At 44.9% G+C, this 18,192-nt stretch overlaps 1 protein-coding gene across 11 annotated transcripts in view; it reads right to left on the bottom strand.

Annotated features, from left to right (window-relative positions):
- HDAC5 (histone deacetylase 5) overlaps positions 1 to 18,192 on the bottom strand; it is a 122,937-nt gene that overhangs the window by 36,444 nt on the left and 68,301 nt on the right. For 6 of the 11 annotated variants that reach the window (XM_083408301.1, XM_083408297.1, XM_083408293.1 and 3 more), the window contains 4 exons: positions 16,088 to 16,200; positions 7,512 to 7,646; positions 1,876 to 2,098; positions 484 to 695 (listed from right to left, as the gene is read on the bottom strand). In XM_083408301.1, coding sequence (XP_083264427.1) covers positions 484 to 695; positions 1,876 to 2,098; positions 7,512 to 7,646; positions 16,088 to 16,200 — 683 coding nt within the window. The remainder of the gene's footprint in view (positions 1 to 483; positions 696 to 1,875; positions 2,099 to 7,511; positions 7,647 to 16,087; positions 16,201 to 18,192) is intronic. The other 5 variants (XM_083408299.1, XM_083408300.1, XM_083408292.1 and 2 more) reach the window with 2 other exon arrangements.

The following is an 18,192-nucleotide window of genomic DNA, read 5'->3' as shown; positions in this document are numbered from 1 at the left end:
CAAGCTGCGCATATTCTGTCAAACTTAAGCTGCCAATCTTCTTTTAGTTGGGGCTTCGCTCACTTTCCAAGTACCTCAGGTTACATACGCTTCAGGTTACATACCCTTCAGGTTACAGACTCTGCTAACCCAGAAATAGTACCTCGGGTTAAGTACTTTGCTTCAGGATGAGAACTCAAATTGTGCTCCAGTGGCACGGCAGCAGTGGGAGGCCCCATTAGCTAAAGTGGTGCTTCAGGTTAAGAACAGTTTCAGGTTAAGAACAGGCCTCCGGAACGAATAAAGTACTTAACCTGAGGTACCACTGTACTGGGAAGTTTTTGATGTTTGACATTTTATCGTGTTGGAAGCTGCCTGGAGTGGCTGGGGCAAACAAGTCAGATGGGAGGCGTATTATTATTATTATTAATAATAATAATAATAATTCTTCAGGGCTACCTGACATGCAGCTGTGATACGTGAGCTGACTCCTCCTCTACCCACCTTTCCCAGCTGGATCTGCTGCTGTTTCTGCTTCTCTAGGAACTGCTGATGCTGTTGCTGCACAACCAAATGCTGCAGCGCTTGAGGGCTCTGCGGCAACGGCGACGACTGGGTGCGGCTCAGCGGGCGGTGCCGAGGTAGCTTGCTTACCGTCCGCAGGGTAGAGGGGACGCGCTCCCCTGTCACCAGAGGAGACTGGCCGTGCAGAGGAACTATAGAGGAGGGTGGGTGAGAGAGGGAGGCGATCGTTAAGGCACTTTCGACAATTCGCCACCGCAGTCCGCTTCAAAATGAAAAGCCTCAAGCCAAGTCGCTAGTCCTCAGGGTTTGTTTTCATTCATATGAGTGGTTTCTGGCAGCATTTTTTTTTATATAAATAATATTTTAAATTAAATATTCAAATTTTACAAATTCATCTAAAATTCTCTCCCTGGTAGAGAAGGCCCTAGGACTTTTTAGGGATGCAAATGCTTCTGTGACTTGTAAAGTCACCCTTTTCGCTTTGGCAGCCAAAAGATAAAAAAGAAGACCCTGGACAGTATAGCAGTGAACTGTGAGGGAGACGCAGAGATCTAAATAGACACACTTATGTGTGGTGTGGCACCCCTTTTGCTTGTATTTATTTTTCATTCAGATTTGTCATGGCCAACGGCTAGTACAATAAAGTTATTTGGCTTGGATTTACATACAATCAGAATGAATCTCTCCTATCCATTGACTTCCCATCCACGGTGTTCTTTTATACCTCAACAAAGCTGCTGTGCTATTTATATTTCATCCATTATATATGTTAATTCTTAACGGTTAAACTACAAGTTCTCATCTGCTGCTGTACTGCCAAGCCCGCAACGTTTCAACGTAACCGTGATATTTTTTTTTCAACCATCCCACAAAATATTTCCATTCTTCAGAGAAATCTCCCCCCCCCTCATTTTGTTCTCTTAATTCTCACAGTTAAGTCTAGCCACCTCAGCATATTCCGTCATCTTTGTAAGCCAGTCTTTCCATTTTTGGGGCGTAGACTGCTCTTGCCGCAGTTTCTGCAGCAGCGCGAGTGAACAAATCAATTTGTGAGCTTGAACTTCCTCACAACCATTCCCGCTATTTACCAGTGGTGTGTGTGTGTGTGTGTGTGGCAGGTCACATGGAAACAGCAGTTAGAAAGGTGCCACCTTCTACCAGAGGAAGAATATAGTACTCAGCGGCCTCCTCTGATGATGTCAGATGCACCCTCTGATGATGTCACTGACTTCCACTGCAAAGCAACGCTCCTGCCACCCCACATCCCAGCTGGTTACTGCCAACAACAGTGGCCAAATGCTACATTCCACCCTATACAAGCTCGTCTGTGTGTTGCACCAATAGATTGCCGGAATCACCCCCAACACTCACCAGCAATTAGCGTGTTTTGCTGCCGAGCCTGTTCCAGGAGGAGGACGTGCTGGAGCAAGGAAGCATGGCCGTGGTTGTTCGTCTCGCCCTCGAGGGCCACCCCCAGAAGGCAGCTAGGGATGGACGACATGCTCAGGAATTTGCTGGTCAAGGCCCCGCCCTGGCGCAACGACTGGGTGGCCTGGCGCTCGGCTTCCTGGTACGTGGAAAGGTTCGGGGAGGCCTAATGGAGGAAGCAGGGTGGATAAAAATCAATGATTAAAAAAATAAAAAACAGATTTTTTTTTATTTAAATCGGATTTTTTTTATTTAAACCGGATTTTTAAAATAAAATGCTTTTGGAGGAAAAATATTTCTAAAGATAGTTTTCTATTTAAGTTACATTAGAGTCCAAAGGCTAATCATCAGAAAATAAGGATTTGTTGTAAGTTTTTCATGTGTGCTAAAACTCAGTCTAAGTTGTTTTTAAAAAAAATGTGTAACCACATCAGTTAACAAATGTGGATACATATGCTATAATGTTATTTAGTTAAATAAAGTGTTTAAACTGTTATTAAGGAAATGATTCTTTTTCTACTTCCAATAAAGTACAGCAGAAAAGTTGTCCAAATATAAACAGTTAATTTATTAAACCTCACAATGATTTCATAATTATCTATGTATTTCTAACAGTATAACCAAATCAATAATTTCTGATATAACTGTAAAAACTGTATTATTATTATTATTATCCCAAAAATGAAACCTTCATCTGGTTGTAAATACAGTGGTACCTCGCAAGACGAATGCCTTGCAAGACGAAAAACTCGCAAGACGAAAGAGTTTTTCGTTTTCTGAGTTGCTTCGCAAGATGAATTTCCCTATGGGCTTGCTTCGCAAGACGAAAACATCTTGCACCTTTTTAAAAAAACCGTCAATGCATTCCTATGGGAAACCGTCAATACACGGTGGTGCTTCGCAAGACGGAAAAATTCACAAGACGAAAAAACTCGCAGAACGAATTAATTTTGTCTTGCGAGGCACCACTGTATTAAGATTATACCAGCAAGCATGAGTCTTTCTGTAAAAAAAAATTTAAAAATTAGATCAAATCTTACTGACTAGTGATTTAAATCGTGATTTAAATCGATTTGATTTAAATCAGATCCACCCTGGGAGGAAGCCAAGAGGGTTTGCTATAATCATAGACAAGAGTGCGGCAATGGTCAGTCGCCTCTCTGAGATCCACTATCCACCACCACCATTTTGAATGTTAAAACAGTGACAAAATATTAACCTGGTTTCTATTGCATCCAGAGTTTACAAAGGCAAACTTACGGCATTTCTTTCACTACGCATGCAATGGTTGGAAGTGTATGTTTTGTTTTGTTTTGTTTTGTTTTTTGGCCCACTCCATCCACCTTGCCTCATATATTGATTTTGGATTATACCCAGATTCTCCCTGAGTTCTAGGCTGATCCTGAAACGGTTTGCTTTGGCCTATGCACACAAACACCACACGCAAGCCCTTTCTTTGATTCCCCTTTCCAAAATCAACAGCAGGAGAGGAGTGGCCATGGAGTGGGCTTGCAGGAGCCACAGCTCGAGAGATGGCTCTATAGTAGTAGCAGTAGTAAGTAGTAGCAATAGCAGCAGCAGCAGCAGCAACAGGGCTTAGAATGGTGGCGATTATATATTGCACTAAGGCAGAGCTTTGCAATCTGTGTGCCGCGACACATTAGTGTGTCTGCTGAAGTTTGTAGGTGTGTCGCGCAAACACTCCTCGTGGGGCTGGAAAGGGGTTAGTTTAATCTGGCTTCCTCAACCTCGGCCCTCAGATGTTTTTGGCCTACAACTCCCATGTTCCCCAGCTAGCAGGACCAGTGGTCAGGGATGATGGGAACTGTAGTCTCAAAACATCTGGAGGGCTGAAGGTTGAGAAAGCCTCTGGTTTGCTAGTAAAACCGAATTACTGTGTCGTGAAATAATGCATGTCTAAAAAGTGTGTCGCCAACATGAAAAGTCTGCATTAAGGAATCCAGCAAATATCCTCCAAATTGCTCTCATTTTTTCCTATACGGTGGTACCTCGGTTCTCAAACGCAATCCATTCCGGAAGACCGTTCAAGTTCCAAAACGTTCAAAAACCAAGGCGCAAAGGGCTGGCTGCAAATGCAACTGAGAAAATTGAAAAACGTGCAGCAGAAGCCATACGACTTCAGAGGTGCGTTCGAAAACGGAAGCGTTTACTTCCGGGTTTTCGGCATTCAGGTTCCGAAATGTTCAACAATAGAGACGTTCGAGAACCGATGTACCACTGTATATGTTTCTCTCTGTGTGTGTGTACACACACACACACACTATAGGATACAAGCATATCAAAATATATTCAGACCCAAATAATCTGAAAAAAAACCACCAATAACAAGTAAATAATACAGGCCAACTACTGTAAAGACACTCATAAATCCACCAGGTATTATGTTACAACTTCCCCTTCTCACAGAAATACCTCCAGCCCAAAAGAAGACACTCAAATTCAGCTAAGATCCCACTTTAGTGGAGAGACAGACGGGTTAGACAAAATTCACACCCATTTTAAAAGTGCCGCTGAGAATTAGAGGAAGGAGAGGCCGTTCCTCACTGCCTGGCGCTGTGTCAGGGGAGCAGCACCCAACAAAATCAAAACATGGGTGCTCACAGCACACACATGCACAGCTGTAAGCTCTTTCCTACTCAGGGTGGAGGAAAACAAATCGCAGCAGAGCCCAGCAGAATGCGAAGTCTGCCACTCAGCTATTTCCAACTCCTCAGGCTGAAAATAGCCAAGCTGTAGACTGGGCATGAGTCCTGCGTGCCTAAGCCTGAGCCAAGTTTGGTGCTTGTCATCAGAGGAAAGCAATAAATAGGTTACAGCTGGGAACCAGTTGGTTTAGGAGAAAATAAAACCTGGAGACTGAAGCTTGTAAAAAAAGAATAACACAAAGCAGAAGAACCCACAAAAAGGACATTTTAAATACTCATGAGGGTGGAATCATCAAACACTGGGGCCTCTGCAATTTGTGGGGTGTCCGATAGGGCAGGGGAGAAATTAAGGTAGGACTGGAGCAAGAAACAGAGGGTTTTTAACATCTTATTTTTTTTATTTATGTTTGTAAGCATATGTCTATCGCCATCTCATATAAAATATCAAGGCGGTATTGCATAGCAACATGTTGGATTGTAAGCGTTGTTTAGCAAGAATAAGGTGGAGCAAGTATAAGTGGCAAGAAACCACCCGAAACATCTGTTTCAATCGCTCTTGTTTGATTTGCTCATAGCAAACAGCTGAAAGTTTGCACGTTTTGATAATAACAAGCCTGATGTGCAATGGTGGGGGGGGGGGTCAAATAATTTCGATTGCAACTGCACATGTAACATAAATAGTACCCTTGAAGCCATTTTATTTGGTCTCTGTCAGTGCTGCCTGCTTACCCCAGCAACCCTTCCACCCCCCACCCCACCCCAGGTCAGGGTACGATAGAAAGTTTGCCCACCGATTTGCTTGTAAGAAGTGTCTCCAGGACTTGTAAGAAGAAGGCAGGATTGGAAGATAAAATGCTTCACGTATAAATCCCGAGAGGTGTAGCGCTAACGCCACAACTATGCACGGTTGCGCCTGAGGGCAAATGCCTGTGTGAATAGGTCTACTCCATAACTGTGAGGCACTTACTGCTAAATGGCGCTAACTCTATTATAGAGCCTGAGGGAGTCACTCTTGTCCTAAATGTGTCTCAGCCTGGCATGCGCACGGTGAGGCGACTGAGGAGAGAGGAGTGACGCCTGTCCTTTACTCATAACTCCGCAATGGCGGCACTGGCGACTAGAAATATTCAGGGCCGGCTTTCCCCAACCCGGCACCCTCCATATGTCTTGGACTACAGCTCAGCGTGACTGGGAAATGCTGGGGCTGGTGGGAACATCTCATTTAGAGGAAGTTAAGACGTGAAAGCCAAACCCCGCCTGCTTTTCTTTGCAGTTTTGTGCTGGCACCTTCCCCTTCTATAGGAAAGTCAGTTCCCCAGAGGTCCCTTCTTGCTCCACCATGTCCCCACTTAACCCCAGAATTTGAGCCCACTCTTCCACTCCTAAAGCCTTGCTCTCTCTTCTCCCACTCCAGCTCTGCTATTACTGCTCCCCTTCCCAGCTTCTGAAGTCTCAAGGTTTCTTTCCTCGGCATTCCTTAACCTCTGCATTTCTCCCCCCTTCCGCCCCAGAGCCTGGCTCCAGGCTTTCCCAAACTTGGGTCTCTCTCCAAGCTCAGCCTTTCTCAACCTGTGGGTCCCCGGATGTTGTTGAACTACAACTCCCATCACCCCTAGCTAGCAAGCAAGGCCAGAGCTCAGGGATGATGGGAGTTGTAGTCCAACATCTGGGGACCCACAGGTTGAGAACTGCCGCTCCAGCTGTTTTCGGACTACGATTCCCATCATCCATGACCGCTGGTTTTGCTAGCTAGGGATGATGGGAACTGTAGTCCGAAAACAGCTGGCAAGAGACCCAAGTTTAGGAAACCACTGGCCAACAAAGTGAGGCTTCAGCAGAGGGTCTTGGGTCATGAAGCAATACATACAGAACTCTCAGCGGCCTGACAGAGATGTTGGGGCAGTTCTTTCCACATCTTCCCTGGAGTTCTATGTGACTTGAGGGAAGGGGGAAGTGACAACAGCTTCCTGTCAGCCTGAGAAGACTCTTGTCATTCTACATTTTATATAATGTAGTTGTTTTAATACAATTGCAGCGCGGATCCCAAACGCCTTGGTACTTGGACGTCCGACAGGGCTTCCACGGTTTCCAATTGGCTGGAAGCCCCTGCAGCCAAGCAGAAGCCATGCTTTGGTTTCTGAACAGATTGCATTTGACCTCCAAGGAACGACTGTAAAGGGTGCCCAAGACCTGGGTCTCCAGACTACAACTCCCATCATCCCTAGCTAGCAAGACCAGTGGTCAGGGGCGATGGGAATTGTAGTTCAAAAACAGATGGAGAGAGAGCCAAGTTTGGGAAACACAGTTTAAATATTTAAAAGCTGTCAATGACGTTGGGTTTCTTTGGCAGAAAGGTGGCATATAAATCCTACAGCTAAAATTAGTATGGAACTGGTGCCTAGTTGACATATGTTCATTTTGGCCCCTGCTTAAAACACTTTCGTTTAGGCTAAGCCTATCAGGACATGCGGAAGTGACTTGCAATTTTTTGAGCTACTGTTGATTTTAATCATCTTCTGGATGCTTCTAAACAACTGTTTTGAACTATTTTTCTACCGATCATTTTAAGGTTTGATTTTACACTGTTGCAAAGTGCTAAATAGCTGCCGTTGCTTCTTAACAATCAAGCGCTACGGAAATGCTATTTAATTAATTAACCAAAATAACTACTTCGGTACCTGCGTATTTCTGACTTTCAGCCTCTGGGTCCTAAGCAGAGGCTTGACTTATTACAATTGTTCTTGGTTCGTTACTTTCCCTGCAGTAACACGGCTCACCACTCTTGCAGGACAAAATGCTGTGCTAGATGGGCTGTTGGCGCCTGGGCATCGGTGGCCAGGTGTGGTGGTGGTGTCTGAGCCAGAGCACCCACTGTATGATTTCTGTTACGTTTTATGGATAGCATGTACTCACGCTGAGGTGTGAATTTGTCACCGTGACGGTAGCCTGTAGTCCTAAGGAGATGTTGGGCAGAGACGGGGAAGTGTACAAGCTGAGCTGGCTAGCTGACCCATCCATGGTGACAGCTCGGTGTTGGGGCAGCATCTGCTGTATATAATTGCAGGGAAGGGAGGATATAAGAAGAGACAGAAGGGTAAGAAACTGCAACAAAATATGAGAGGAGGGGGGAAACACAGCCATGTTCTCCCAGCTCTATTGGTCTGATCACCTAGCTAGCACGGCAAGAGACATCTGGGACATATGCCAGAAGGCTGCCTTGTTTTTTCAATTGGTTTTGAAATGTATATGCCAACAAAGACTTATGCGGCACGTTAAAAGACTGGATGTATCTACATGGTGTGTCCAAGAGGCAAAGACACCACAAAAATTACCAGCAGGTACCCAGCCCAATGTTGTGCAAAAACAGGGATGAACTCATGAGTCAATCAAAGAAGGCAGCCCCCCACTTCCACATCAGCAAAAGGAAATTCACATTCAGTCTGCATGGTTGTGGAGGTGGTAAAAGAACGTAAATTGCAATCTGTGTTCAGACAACCACTCCCAATTAAGTCCATGTATCTATTTGTCCACCCAGTATTTGCGTACACAGCCCATCCTTCACCCAAAGGTGTTTATAAAAAATATTGCAATTAGAATAAGAACGTACATTTAAAAAAAAAAGTCACAAAAAGGTTGTTACGTCTGCTAACAAATTCCAACTCACTTCATGGCTGAACTTTTAAATGTAGTGATCTATGGTCAGTCAAGGAACACCCTCAGGGGTCTCAAATGGACTCTCACGGTTTTCTGAACATTGCCATTTTTAACGTCTCATCTGAATCCTTTTATTTATTAATTTTCATAGCAAGTGGCCTTTTTTAACTATGCAAACAGCAACAAGTTTTGACGTTATGCAGCTCTGACAATGTTTGTAGATATAACAAAGCAAAAGACATGCAGGTGTTCCCCTGAAGGCGCGCAGCGACATTCTAGAACAAGGTGAAGGTGACATAAAATAGGAAGGCGGCACTGCCCAGAAACTTTCCAAGTTCAGCAGCATTTGAATCAGCTGGATCAAGTTAGTTACAAAGGTCCCATTGAAATCTATGAGACTTAAGGCAAACTTTTCACATTGTTTGCAATGAGAAATATGCATTGCATGTCGAAGCTCAAGCTGCACAACGTGAAATCTCTACATGGTGCTTAGTAAATTTTAGATGCTTTATAAGTGCATAGTAATAATAATTATAATAATTGTACCCCGCCCATCTGACTGGGTTGCCCCAGCCCTTCTGAGCTGCTTCCAACAAATATAAGAACGCAATAAAACATCAAACATTAAAAACTTCCCGTTACAGGGCTGCCTTCAGGTGTCTTCTAAAAGTTGTGTAGGACTCCTGATATTGCCCAGAGCTTGCTAGTAACAGAGCTCCTCAATTATCTTGGTGTTTGAGTTCTAGTAATTTAGTCGGAGCAAAGTCATAACAGATTTATCATAAGAAAAGGAGCTGGAACTGTTAGCAGAGTTTGACATACGTACAAGAAAAAAGTCCCAATAAGATGGCTTTCTCCGGAATAGCGCTCTCTCTGGAACTTGTCAGAGAGGCGGTTTAAGGGCTGTAGATTACTGGAGCAATGGTATAAAAAATGGCAAGTGACAAGCTGCTGTGTTAAATGGAAAGCTAAGGGGGAAAGGATATTCAGCTTGCAAATACAAAGGTTTATTCTCTGCTAGACTTGATATTTCTAACCCTTGAGCCCCATTTGCTGAAGAACTGAAAAACTATCTAAGTGGTAACCAATTACTGTACAAAATATGAATGAACCTATTCTACAAAAGACAGCAGGTACCCCGTGGTGAGAAAAATGGCCATAATGACTAACAAAGTTATTAGTTGTTACGAGACTCAGTAAGGTGCAGTGCACAGGGATGGCACTGTATAAATGAAATGAATAATGTAAATTCCCCGGACAAATCCACAGTAATCAAGGGGCTAATTCTGAGTCTCAATCAATTACTGAAATACGATCACCGCGGCTAAATCATGAACCATCCCAGCCCATCCTAGAGGGATTCCTGTAGCCCAGTCCAGCCTTGTGCTGTTCTACAATCTTGTCCCTGACATCCTTTGATCAGCTCTTTGATCTTGGTCATGGTGGCTACTTTGGAATCTGCTGGATTGATTGCTTCTGTCGACAGGTGTCTTTTGTACAGGTACTGTAATGAGCTGGGATTACAGGTAAAACCTCTCCCTTACAGCAGGTGCTTCTAATCTCAGCTCGTTACATACAGCGAAGAGACCAGGTAGCCAGACACCTGGCTGCTGGAAAGGGGATCAAATACTTATTTCACTCATTATAATGCACACCAATCTCTGACTTTTGTCTTCTGGGTTTCTGGGGGTTTTTCCTGTTGTTATTCTGTCTCTCACAGCTACAATAAACCTACCATTAAAATTATGGACGGGTCATTTCTTCGTCAGAGGACAAACTGGCAAATTTAGCAGGGGGTCAAATACTCCCCCCCCCTCACTGTATACAGTGGTACCTCGTGTTACGTACGCTTCAGGTTACAGACGCTTCAGGTTACAGACTCCGCTAACCCAGAAATAGTACCTCGGCTTAAGAACTTTGCTTCAGGATGAGAACAGAAATCGTGCTCTGGCGGTGCAGCAGCAGCAGCGGGAGGCCCCATTAGCTAAAGTGGTGCTTCAGGTTAAGAACAGTTTCAGGTTAAGAACGGACCTCTGGAACGAATTAAGTACTTAACCTGAGGTACCACTGTAAACTGGTACAGTGGTGCCTCGCAAGACGAAATTAATTCGTTCCGCGAGTTTTTTCGTAGAGCGAGTTTTTTCGTCTTGCGAAGCACCACGGCGGGGAGGGGTGGGGAGAAGCAGGGCAGCTGCCGCAGCAGGTCCTTGGACTCAGCCGCGCCTTGTGGACACCGCGCGACACGGCTGGAGAGCGGCGGGGCTCAGGAGCGCGACTCCAGCTGCAGCGCTGGCTGCTGGCGGCAACGGCTCCTGAGGGGAGCGCGCGAGGGCGGTGGGCAGCGGCGCGAGGCAGCCGGAAGGTCGGCCGCAAGGTGGGAGGGAGCCGGAGGAGCGGGGAAGCGAGCGTGCGTGCGTGCAGTGACCATCGCCATGACAGGAGAGGCAGGGCTGTTTCATCTAGCGATGCAAGCCCTTAGAAAAATCCGTCTTGCAAAGCACCTCAGAAAATGAAAAACCCTTTCGTCTAGCGGGTTTTTCGTCTTCCGAGGCATTCGTCTTGCGGGGTACCATTGTATTTAAATGTTGGATTTCAACAGAGCACTGTGGTGTCCAAAAGGTAGGTCTATGACATGGGACTCAGGCGAATTGGACCAGATGACGCCCTGGGTCCCTTCCAACTCTAGAATTCTATCATTCTATAAGTAATAAAATTTCCTGGTGAAAATTCTCAAGGGTGCCCTTCCACTGACGATGTCAGCACTGCATCTCGGGATCAGAAGAGGAGCTGAAGATGTCCCTTAGGACAAGTGCACAAAGACCAGCAGATGGCGCTTCTTCTTATAACAAAGGGGTGTCCTCCTTAAGTAGTCCAGCTAAGTCTTTAAGTGACTGGGGGAGGGAGGGTGGACCTGCCATATGGGAGGTAATTACATACCCTTCTGATCTGCAGCTTAGCTCAGCAGATGTCAAGATGGGAAGAAAGAATTCCACTGTGCATGAGATGGGGGGGAGGGGGGAGGGGGAGATGCCCAAGCTCTCCCCCCCCCCATGCACAAGGACCATCACTCTCCTAGTGAAGTCACAAGAGGGGATTCTGGGGATCTCTTCCTCTGCTTTTCTTTCCAGAGAGGAAGTAGCGTATTTTTTGCTCTATAAGACTCACTTTTTCCCTCCTAAAAAGTAAGGGGAAATGTGTGTGCGTCTTATGGGCCTTAGAAAGCACTGCTAATAACAAGGGCAGTGGAAGTGATGATATTCCAGCTGAACTATTTAAAATTTTAAAAGATGATGATGTTAAGGTGCTACACTCAATATGCCAGCAAGTTTTGAAAACTCAGCAGTGGCCAGAGGATTGGAGAAAATCAGTCTAGATCCCAATCCCAAAGAAGGGCAGTGACAAAGAATGTTCCAACTACCGCACAATTGTGCTCATTTTACATGCTAGCAAGGTTATGCTTAAAATTCTACAAGGCAGGCTTAAGGAGTATGTGGACTGAGAACTCCCAGAAGCGCAAGCTGGATTTCAAAGGGGTAGAGGAACCACAGACCAAATTGCAAACATGCGCTGGATTATGGAGAAAGCTAGGGAGTTCTAGAAAACATCTACTTCTGCTTCATTGACTATGCAAAAGCATTTGACTGTGTTGACCACAGCAAACTATGGCAAGTTCTTAAAGAAATGGGAATGCCTGATCACTTCATCCGTCTCCTGAGAAATCTCTATGTGGGACAAGAAGCTACAGTTAGAACTGGATATGGAATAACTGATTGGTTCAAAATTGGGAAAGGAGCACCACAAGGCTATATATTGTCTCCCTGCTTATTTAACGTATATGCAGAATTCATCATGCGAAAGGCTGGACTGGATGGATCCCAAGATGGAATTAAGATTGCCAGAAGAAGTATCAACAACCTCAGATACGCAGATGACACAACCTTGATGGCAGAAAGTGAGGAGGAATTAAAGAACCTTTTAATGAGGGTGAAAGAGGAGAGCGCAAAATATAGTCTGAAGTTCAAAATCAAAAAAAACTAGGATCCTGGCCACTGGTCCCATCACCTCCTGGCAAATAGAAGGGGACGAAATGGAGGCAGTGAGAGATTTTACCTTCTTGGGTTCCATGTTCACTGCAAATGGTAACAGTAGTCACGAAATTAAAAGACGCATGCTTCTTGGGAGAAAAGCGATGACAAACCTAGACAGCATCTTAAAAAGCAGAGAAATCACCTTGCCAACAAAGATCCGTATAGTTAAAGCTATGGTTTCCAGGTAGTGATGTAGGGAAGTGAGAGCTGGACCATAAAGAAGGCTGATCGATGAAGAATTGATGCTTTTGAATTATGGTGCTGGAGGAGACTCTTGAGAGTCCCATGGACTGCAAGAAGATCAAACCTATCCATTCTGAAGGAAATCAGCCCTAAGTGCTCACTGGAAGGACAGATCCTGAAGCTGAGGCTCCAATAATTTGGCTACCTCATGAGAAGAGAAGACTCCCTGGAAAAGACCCTGATGTTGGGAAAGATGGAGGGCACAAGGAGAAGGGGACGACAGAGGACAAGATGGTTGGACAGTGTTCTCGCAGCTACTAACATGAGTTTGACCAAACTGCGGGAGGCAGTGGAAGACAGGAGGGCCTGGCCTGCTCTGGTCCCTGGGGTCATGAAGAGTTGGACATAACTAAAAAACAACAAAAAGTGTTCACGATCTTCTGTGGTGTTAGCGACTCACTTCAAACATTGTGCCAAACCATGGTTAAAGGAAAGCTAACTATGTTTTTGGCTGAACTGATAAAACATGACATGCAACTGATGACAAACCAAGAGCCACTAACCCACCGTCTGACGTGGGCTTGCAAGTCATGGTTTGTGCAAGATTCAGGTAGGTAGCAGTGTTGGTCTGACACAGTTGAACTATATAAAACAATTTTTTTAATGGTTCGTGCAAGTTATGGTTTGGTGTGCTGTCCGAATCGACAAACTATAGTTACAGCCAGAGCCTGCTGCATCACAAAGACAAAAGTGAACATTTGAAGCTGAGTGCTGTGAGGGGGGGGGGGCAATTTCTAATGCATGTTTGGAAGCTCAAAGCACAGTTTTTGTATTCTAGAATTGGCGCAAATCATGGTTTAGTGAGGTTTCTGAACTGAGCCTCTGTTACAGACTAGTGACTGAGTTTGCCTGTGGCTCTTTTCTTCTAAAGGATCTAGTGTTTTGTTTTATTCAGCACCGTATTAACTTGAGAGAGAGAGAGAGAAAAAAAATGCATTTTCACAAACGCACCTAAAAATAAACTGAAAGTAAGACATAATTCACCGAAGAATCCTTCTCCATTTATGAGTCACTCCATAGTAACTAGCAAAAGTGACTGGGAGCCGTTTCTGGTTTCTACCGGTGCTCTTCTGCTCCCATCCACTTGCAAAGCTCAATGATCCACTGACACACACACAAGAGCAATCATCCATGCAAAGACAATTGTGCGCACCTCCCACAGGAATGCATGTGCACGGAAAAGAACACACACACTGGCAGCAATTGCTAACAGTTGCACACACATAGGCAGTTTGGTCAGCTTCAGCGGTGCACAATTGCACATATCAATGGCAAAGTCCTTTCCATCCAGATTAAACTGTTGCTGTCCCACTTTCTTAGAAGACACACAGCAGCTATCCCATGAATTCCTTTTGCACGGAGTCAAGCAGGGTAGAGGGTCCTGCCTTTGAAAATGCGACTAGTGAATTATTTTACCAGGCTCTTAGCAGGCTGGGGGAGAAATGTGGGTTGGTAGAGGAAGGATGCACAAAAATACCACTTCTATCGCTTGTGTAACCACAAAACGCATTGTGGTTACGTATTTCAAAGCTACGTATTTGCTGTGATCCCACAGAAGCGTATAAACCACACACAGAGAGTATTTCACATGTAATTCAGCTTCCTGAGAATTTCAGGTGTGTGTGTGTGTGTGTGGAAGGGGCTGGTGGTGTACAGCTTTTTTAAAAAACAAACCCAACAACAACCACATGTCTAGCCTTTAATATAGGGGTGGGGAACTGTTTCTGGCCGGTGAACCAAATTGCTTCCTCTCCCTCTGCCCTGAACAGGCCAAGTTTGACAGGTGGGCTGCATCTTCAGAAGCCCCTTTCAAAACATGACGTCTGATGTAGGGCAGGTGGACGTGGCAAGGCCAAAAGGGAGAGGCCTGATGGGTCTAATTAGGCTTGCGGGCTTGAAGTTGCCCTCCCTTTCTTTAATCCATCACCACCATCATCACTACTACAAATCTCTGGCACAGAATTCCTAGCCCAAACCGGGCATGTGCCCAACTGGTCTCTCCATTCTGAACCATGCTGGGAGGGAGATGGGTGGAACAATAAGATCTGGATCTGACAAACTATCCAGGGACGGGTATTTTTGGATGGATTAGGGCAGGGTTTCCCAAACTTGGATCTCCAGCTGTTTTCGGACTACAATTCCCGTCATTCTTGAGCACTGGTCTTGCCAGCTAAGCATGATGGGAGCTGTAGTCCTTTGTCATCCGGTTCCCTTATTCCAGCGGTTAACTTTGCCAATTCTACATAATCCATTACATTGCTTATCCATTTTTCTTTTGTGGGTACCATATTTTTCCATGTATAACACGCCCCCGTGCATAAGACGGCCCTTATTTGGGGAGACTCTAAATTAAGAAAATGGGGGGAGACTACACCCCCTTTCTAACATTATTTTTTAGTAAAAAAAAGACCCTAGTCTTATACATGGAAAAGTACGGTATTTCTGCTTCTTTCTATTTTTGCGCGTAGAGAATCCTAGTTGTATTTGTAACATGCCTAAATGACTTAATCATTTTTGGAGTGACTTCAGTCCCTATAACCCCTACAAGAAAAGCTTCAGGTTTTTTGGGGGGATATAGTATTTTTAAACATCTTTTTTATCTCATTATATATCGTCTCCCAAAATGCCCTCACTTTCTTACAAGTCCACCACATATGGAAAAAGGGTCCATCTATCTGGTTACACTTCCTCAGTCAGCAAACTTTCCAAGCCCTATTTGGAGATGTGGGGGATTGAACCTGGGATTTTGAGACCCAAATCAGATGCCCTACCACTGAGCTATGGCCTGCCCACCCTCCTTCCCCCCCTTATTACAGTGGAACCTTATAATAATAATAATAATTTATTATTTGTACCCCGCCCATCTGGCTGGGTTTCCCCAGCCACTCTGGGCGGCTTCCACAGAAACCAAATACACACTAAAATATCACACATTAAAAACTCCCTGAACAGGGCTGCCTTAAGATGTCTTCTGAATGTCAGGTAGTTGTTTTGGTTCCCGAATGGGTTAGTTGCCGAACAAATCGGCTCCCGAACGCCACAAACCCGGAATTAAGTGTTCTGGTTTGCAAACGTTTTTCGGAAGCCGAATGTCCGACGTGGCTTCTGCTTGAGTGCAGGAAGCTCCTGCAGCCAATCGGAAGCCGCGCCTTGATTTTCGAACGGTTTCGGGAGCCGAGCGGACTCCCGGAACGGATTAAGTTCGAGAACCAAGGTACCACTGTGCATTGCTTTCCCACCCTTCCTCCAAGAAGCACACCAGGAACATTTGTCCCATTTTATGCTCGCAACAACCCTGTGAGGAAGGTTAGGATGAGAGAGTGGCAAGCACAAAAATCACCCAGCAAGCTTCATGCGTGGGTTCAGAGTAGCAAAGAACAGGCTGAAAATGTAATGGCGGGAGGAAAATCTACGTTCATAGATAAAGAGAGGGAAACCTATATGCAGAAATGATACCAGACCAGTTCATAAGCTTTGCAGCCGTTGCTCCACCAGCCTTCTTACCTCAGTATGAATATTGGGCACTGAGCCAGTAAGCCCGTTTTCTGTGATGGCGCTGTTGGAGCTGTTCGGGGAGCTGGGTCCAGATCCGGGGGCACTGTTGCACATTGAAGACACTGCAAAGAAGGGGGGGTGGGGGGAAGATCACCACTATATCAGTCCCTTGTGCTGAGCATTTCAGCTTTAATTTTGAAACATACTCAACTTTCAAGTCCTCATGGTGGCAAGAGAACCATCTGAAAATTCAGTGTCAGTAACGAAAGTAGTTTTTTGAATCACCGGGCTGCCTTCCCATTCATTTGGCCCTCCTGCCCCAATCGTCTTTGACCCATCCTTTGACACCTTATGCCTGCTTAGCAGCAGGGGGAGATCACTAGCATAGCAACCTATCGGGTCTTCCAGGAAAGTTCGTCTACGACAACATTTCCAGTTTTTAAATACACCCCACCAGATATGAAGGTGGTGTGCAGCCAAAGGAAAAAGAAAAAGGAATCCCTGATGCACTGCAGAGTTTCCTGGATCGCACTTTGAAATCTTCTTGTCATATCTGAACCACAGATGTTTAGTCTTCCACGATTCAGAAACTGGAAAAGGGCTTCACATATGCCAGACGTGGTGGCTCCCTCCACACAAAAGCCAGTGAAAAAAATCCCCCAAATTTCTTCCAAAGCTCAAATTGCTGGGGAGGCCCACGTTTTGGAGAGTAAAGAAAATTTAGAATTCTCTTCTCCCCCTCTGCCCTGCTCTGCTATGTTTGCAATTGTACATTCACCTTTCTAAATCAGCTAAAGGTATTTTGTTATTTCCAAAAAGAGGTCTAGTTTTGAATAATCAATCTCAGCCCTTCAAAAGCTCATGTGCTTATGTAATAGTGGATTGCCAGCCTGCCGCTGTCCCCTTTGCCAACAAAAATAAAAATTCCTTCAGAAGCAACAGATGCTTCTGGATTATAACCCTCTTGTCCCTAACCCCCACTTGCACTAACAAAATAGCTAGCAGACAGATTACGACCTTCAGGATTAATATCTTAATTTATCAGAAGCACATCTGAAGGGGATAGGGGGGAAAACTTGGGTGCATTCTTTATTTAAATAAATCTTCACTTTCATAACCTGCTCTTGGCTTTCCTCAACCCTAACATCACTATGAATTTTATAAATCTTTAAATGGATACTTGCTTCGATAGTTACAGGGTCATATTAGAGAAGGGAAGACCAAGATTTGACTCGAAATATAAAGTTTGAATCAGAATGTAATGTTCAGCTCTCCTTTCCTCCTCTGAGAAAGATATTAAAGCTTAACATTTAAATGGACCACAGTTTCCTATTGACGCCTGAGCTCTGGGAACTGTGGCTTGTTTAAAATACAGTTACTGGCAGCAGGCCAAGATCAAACCGATGTTTCAGAACTTAACTTGCTCTCAATCAATAGTTTAAACAAACCGTGGTTTTCAGTGCTGACATCAAAGGGGAAATGTGGTTAGTTAAAACTGTAAACTTCTCCTCCTCACAAGAAGAGAAGTGGGGGGGGGGGGTGCAAGCCTGAGACACCCTGCAGTTTGTTCTTAAAGTGGGAATCCACAGTTTGCTGTATCTAAGTCATTATTTAAACCAATTTGCCGCATTCCTCCTTGAATCCCAACTTTGTCACTTCCAGTCTGCTATCTCAACCCCTTCCTCCCACTTTGTGGCACACAGCCCCCACCTGAGCCCATGTGAAGCTTTTGAGGGTGTTATTTTCACCTCGTCTCTTTCCTCCCTCCTTGATTTACTGACCCAACCAAGAAAGCTCAAAATAAACAAATGGGAGTCAAATACCCATTTGAAGCTAGGAATTAGCTGAAAGGAATATGCCTTCTACACCTCCGGGAAGGAAGTTAAGTGGAGATGAATGAATGCAGAAGATTCCACATTTTGAAGGAACACTATGGAATGTTCTGGAGACCCAACCAAAAGTTACCTCAGAAAACCCAAATCCATGTTTACCAAGGCATTTGAGGGTGGGGAATTAGATGGAGAGGACCAGAGGGTGTGATAAATACTTCATCGTTCCCATGCCCAGCTATTCTCTCATGCAAATGCCACTAGCCAAAGCTATTCCCTCCCACT

Source organism: Podarcis tiliguerta, assembly GCF_965153285.1.
Source record: "Podarcis tiliguerta genome assembly, chromosome: 13".
Lineage (NCBI taxonomy): Eukaryota > Metazoa > Chordata > Lepidosauria > Squamata > Lacertidae > Podarcis > Podarcis tiliguerta.
The sequence above is the reverse complement of the archived record's forward strand: the minus strand, read 5'-3'. Positions and strand labels throughout refer to the sequence as shown.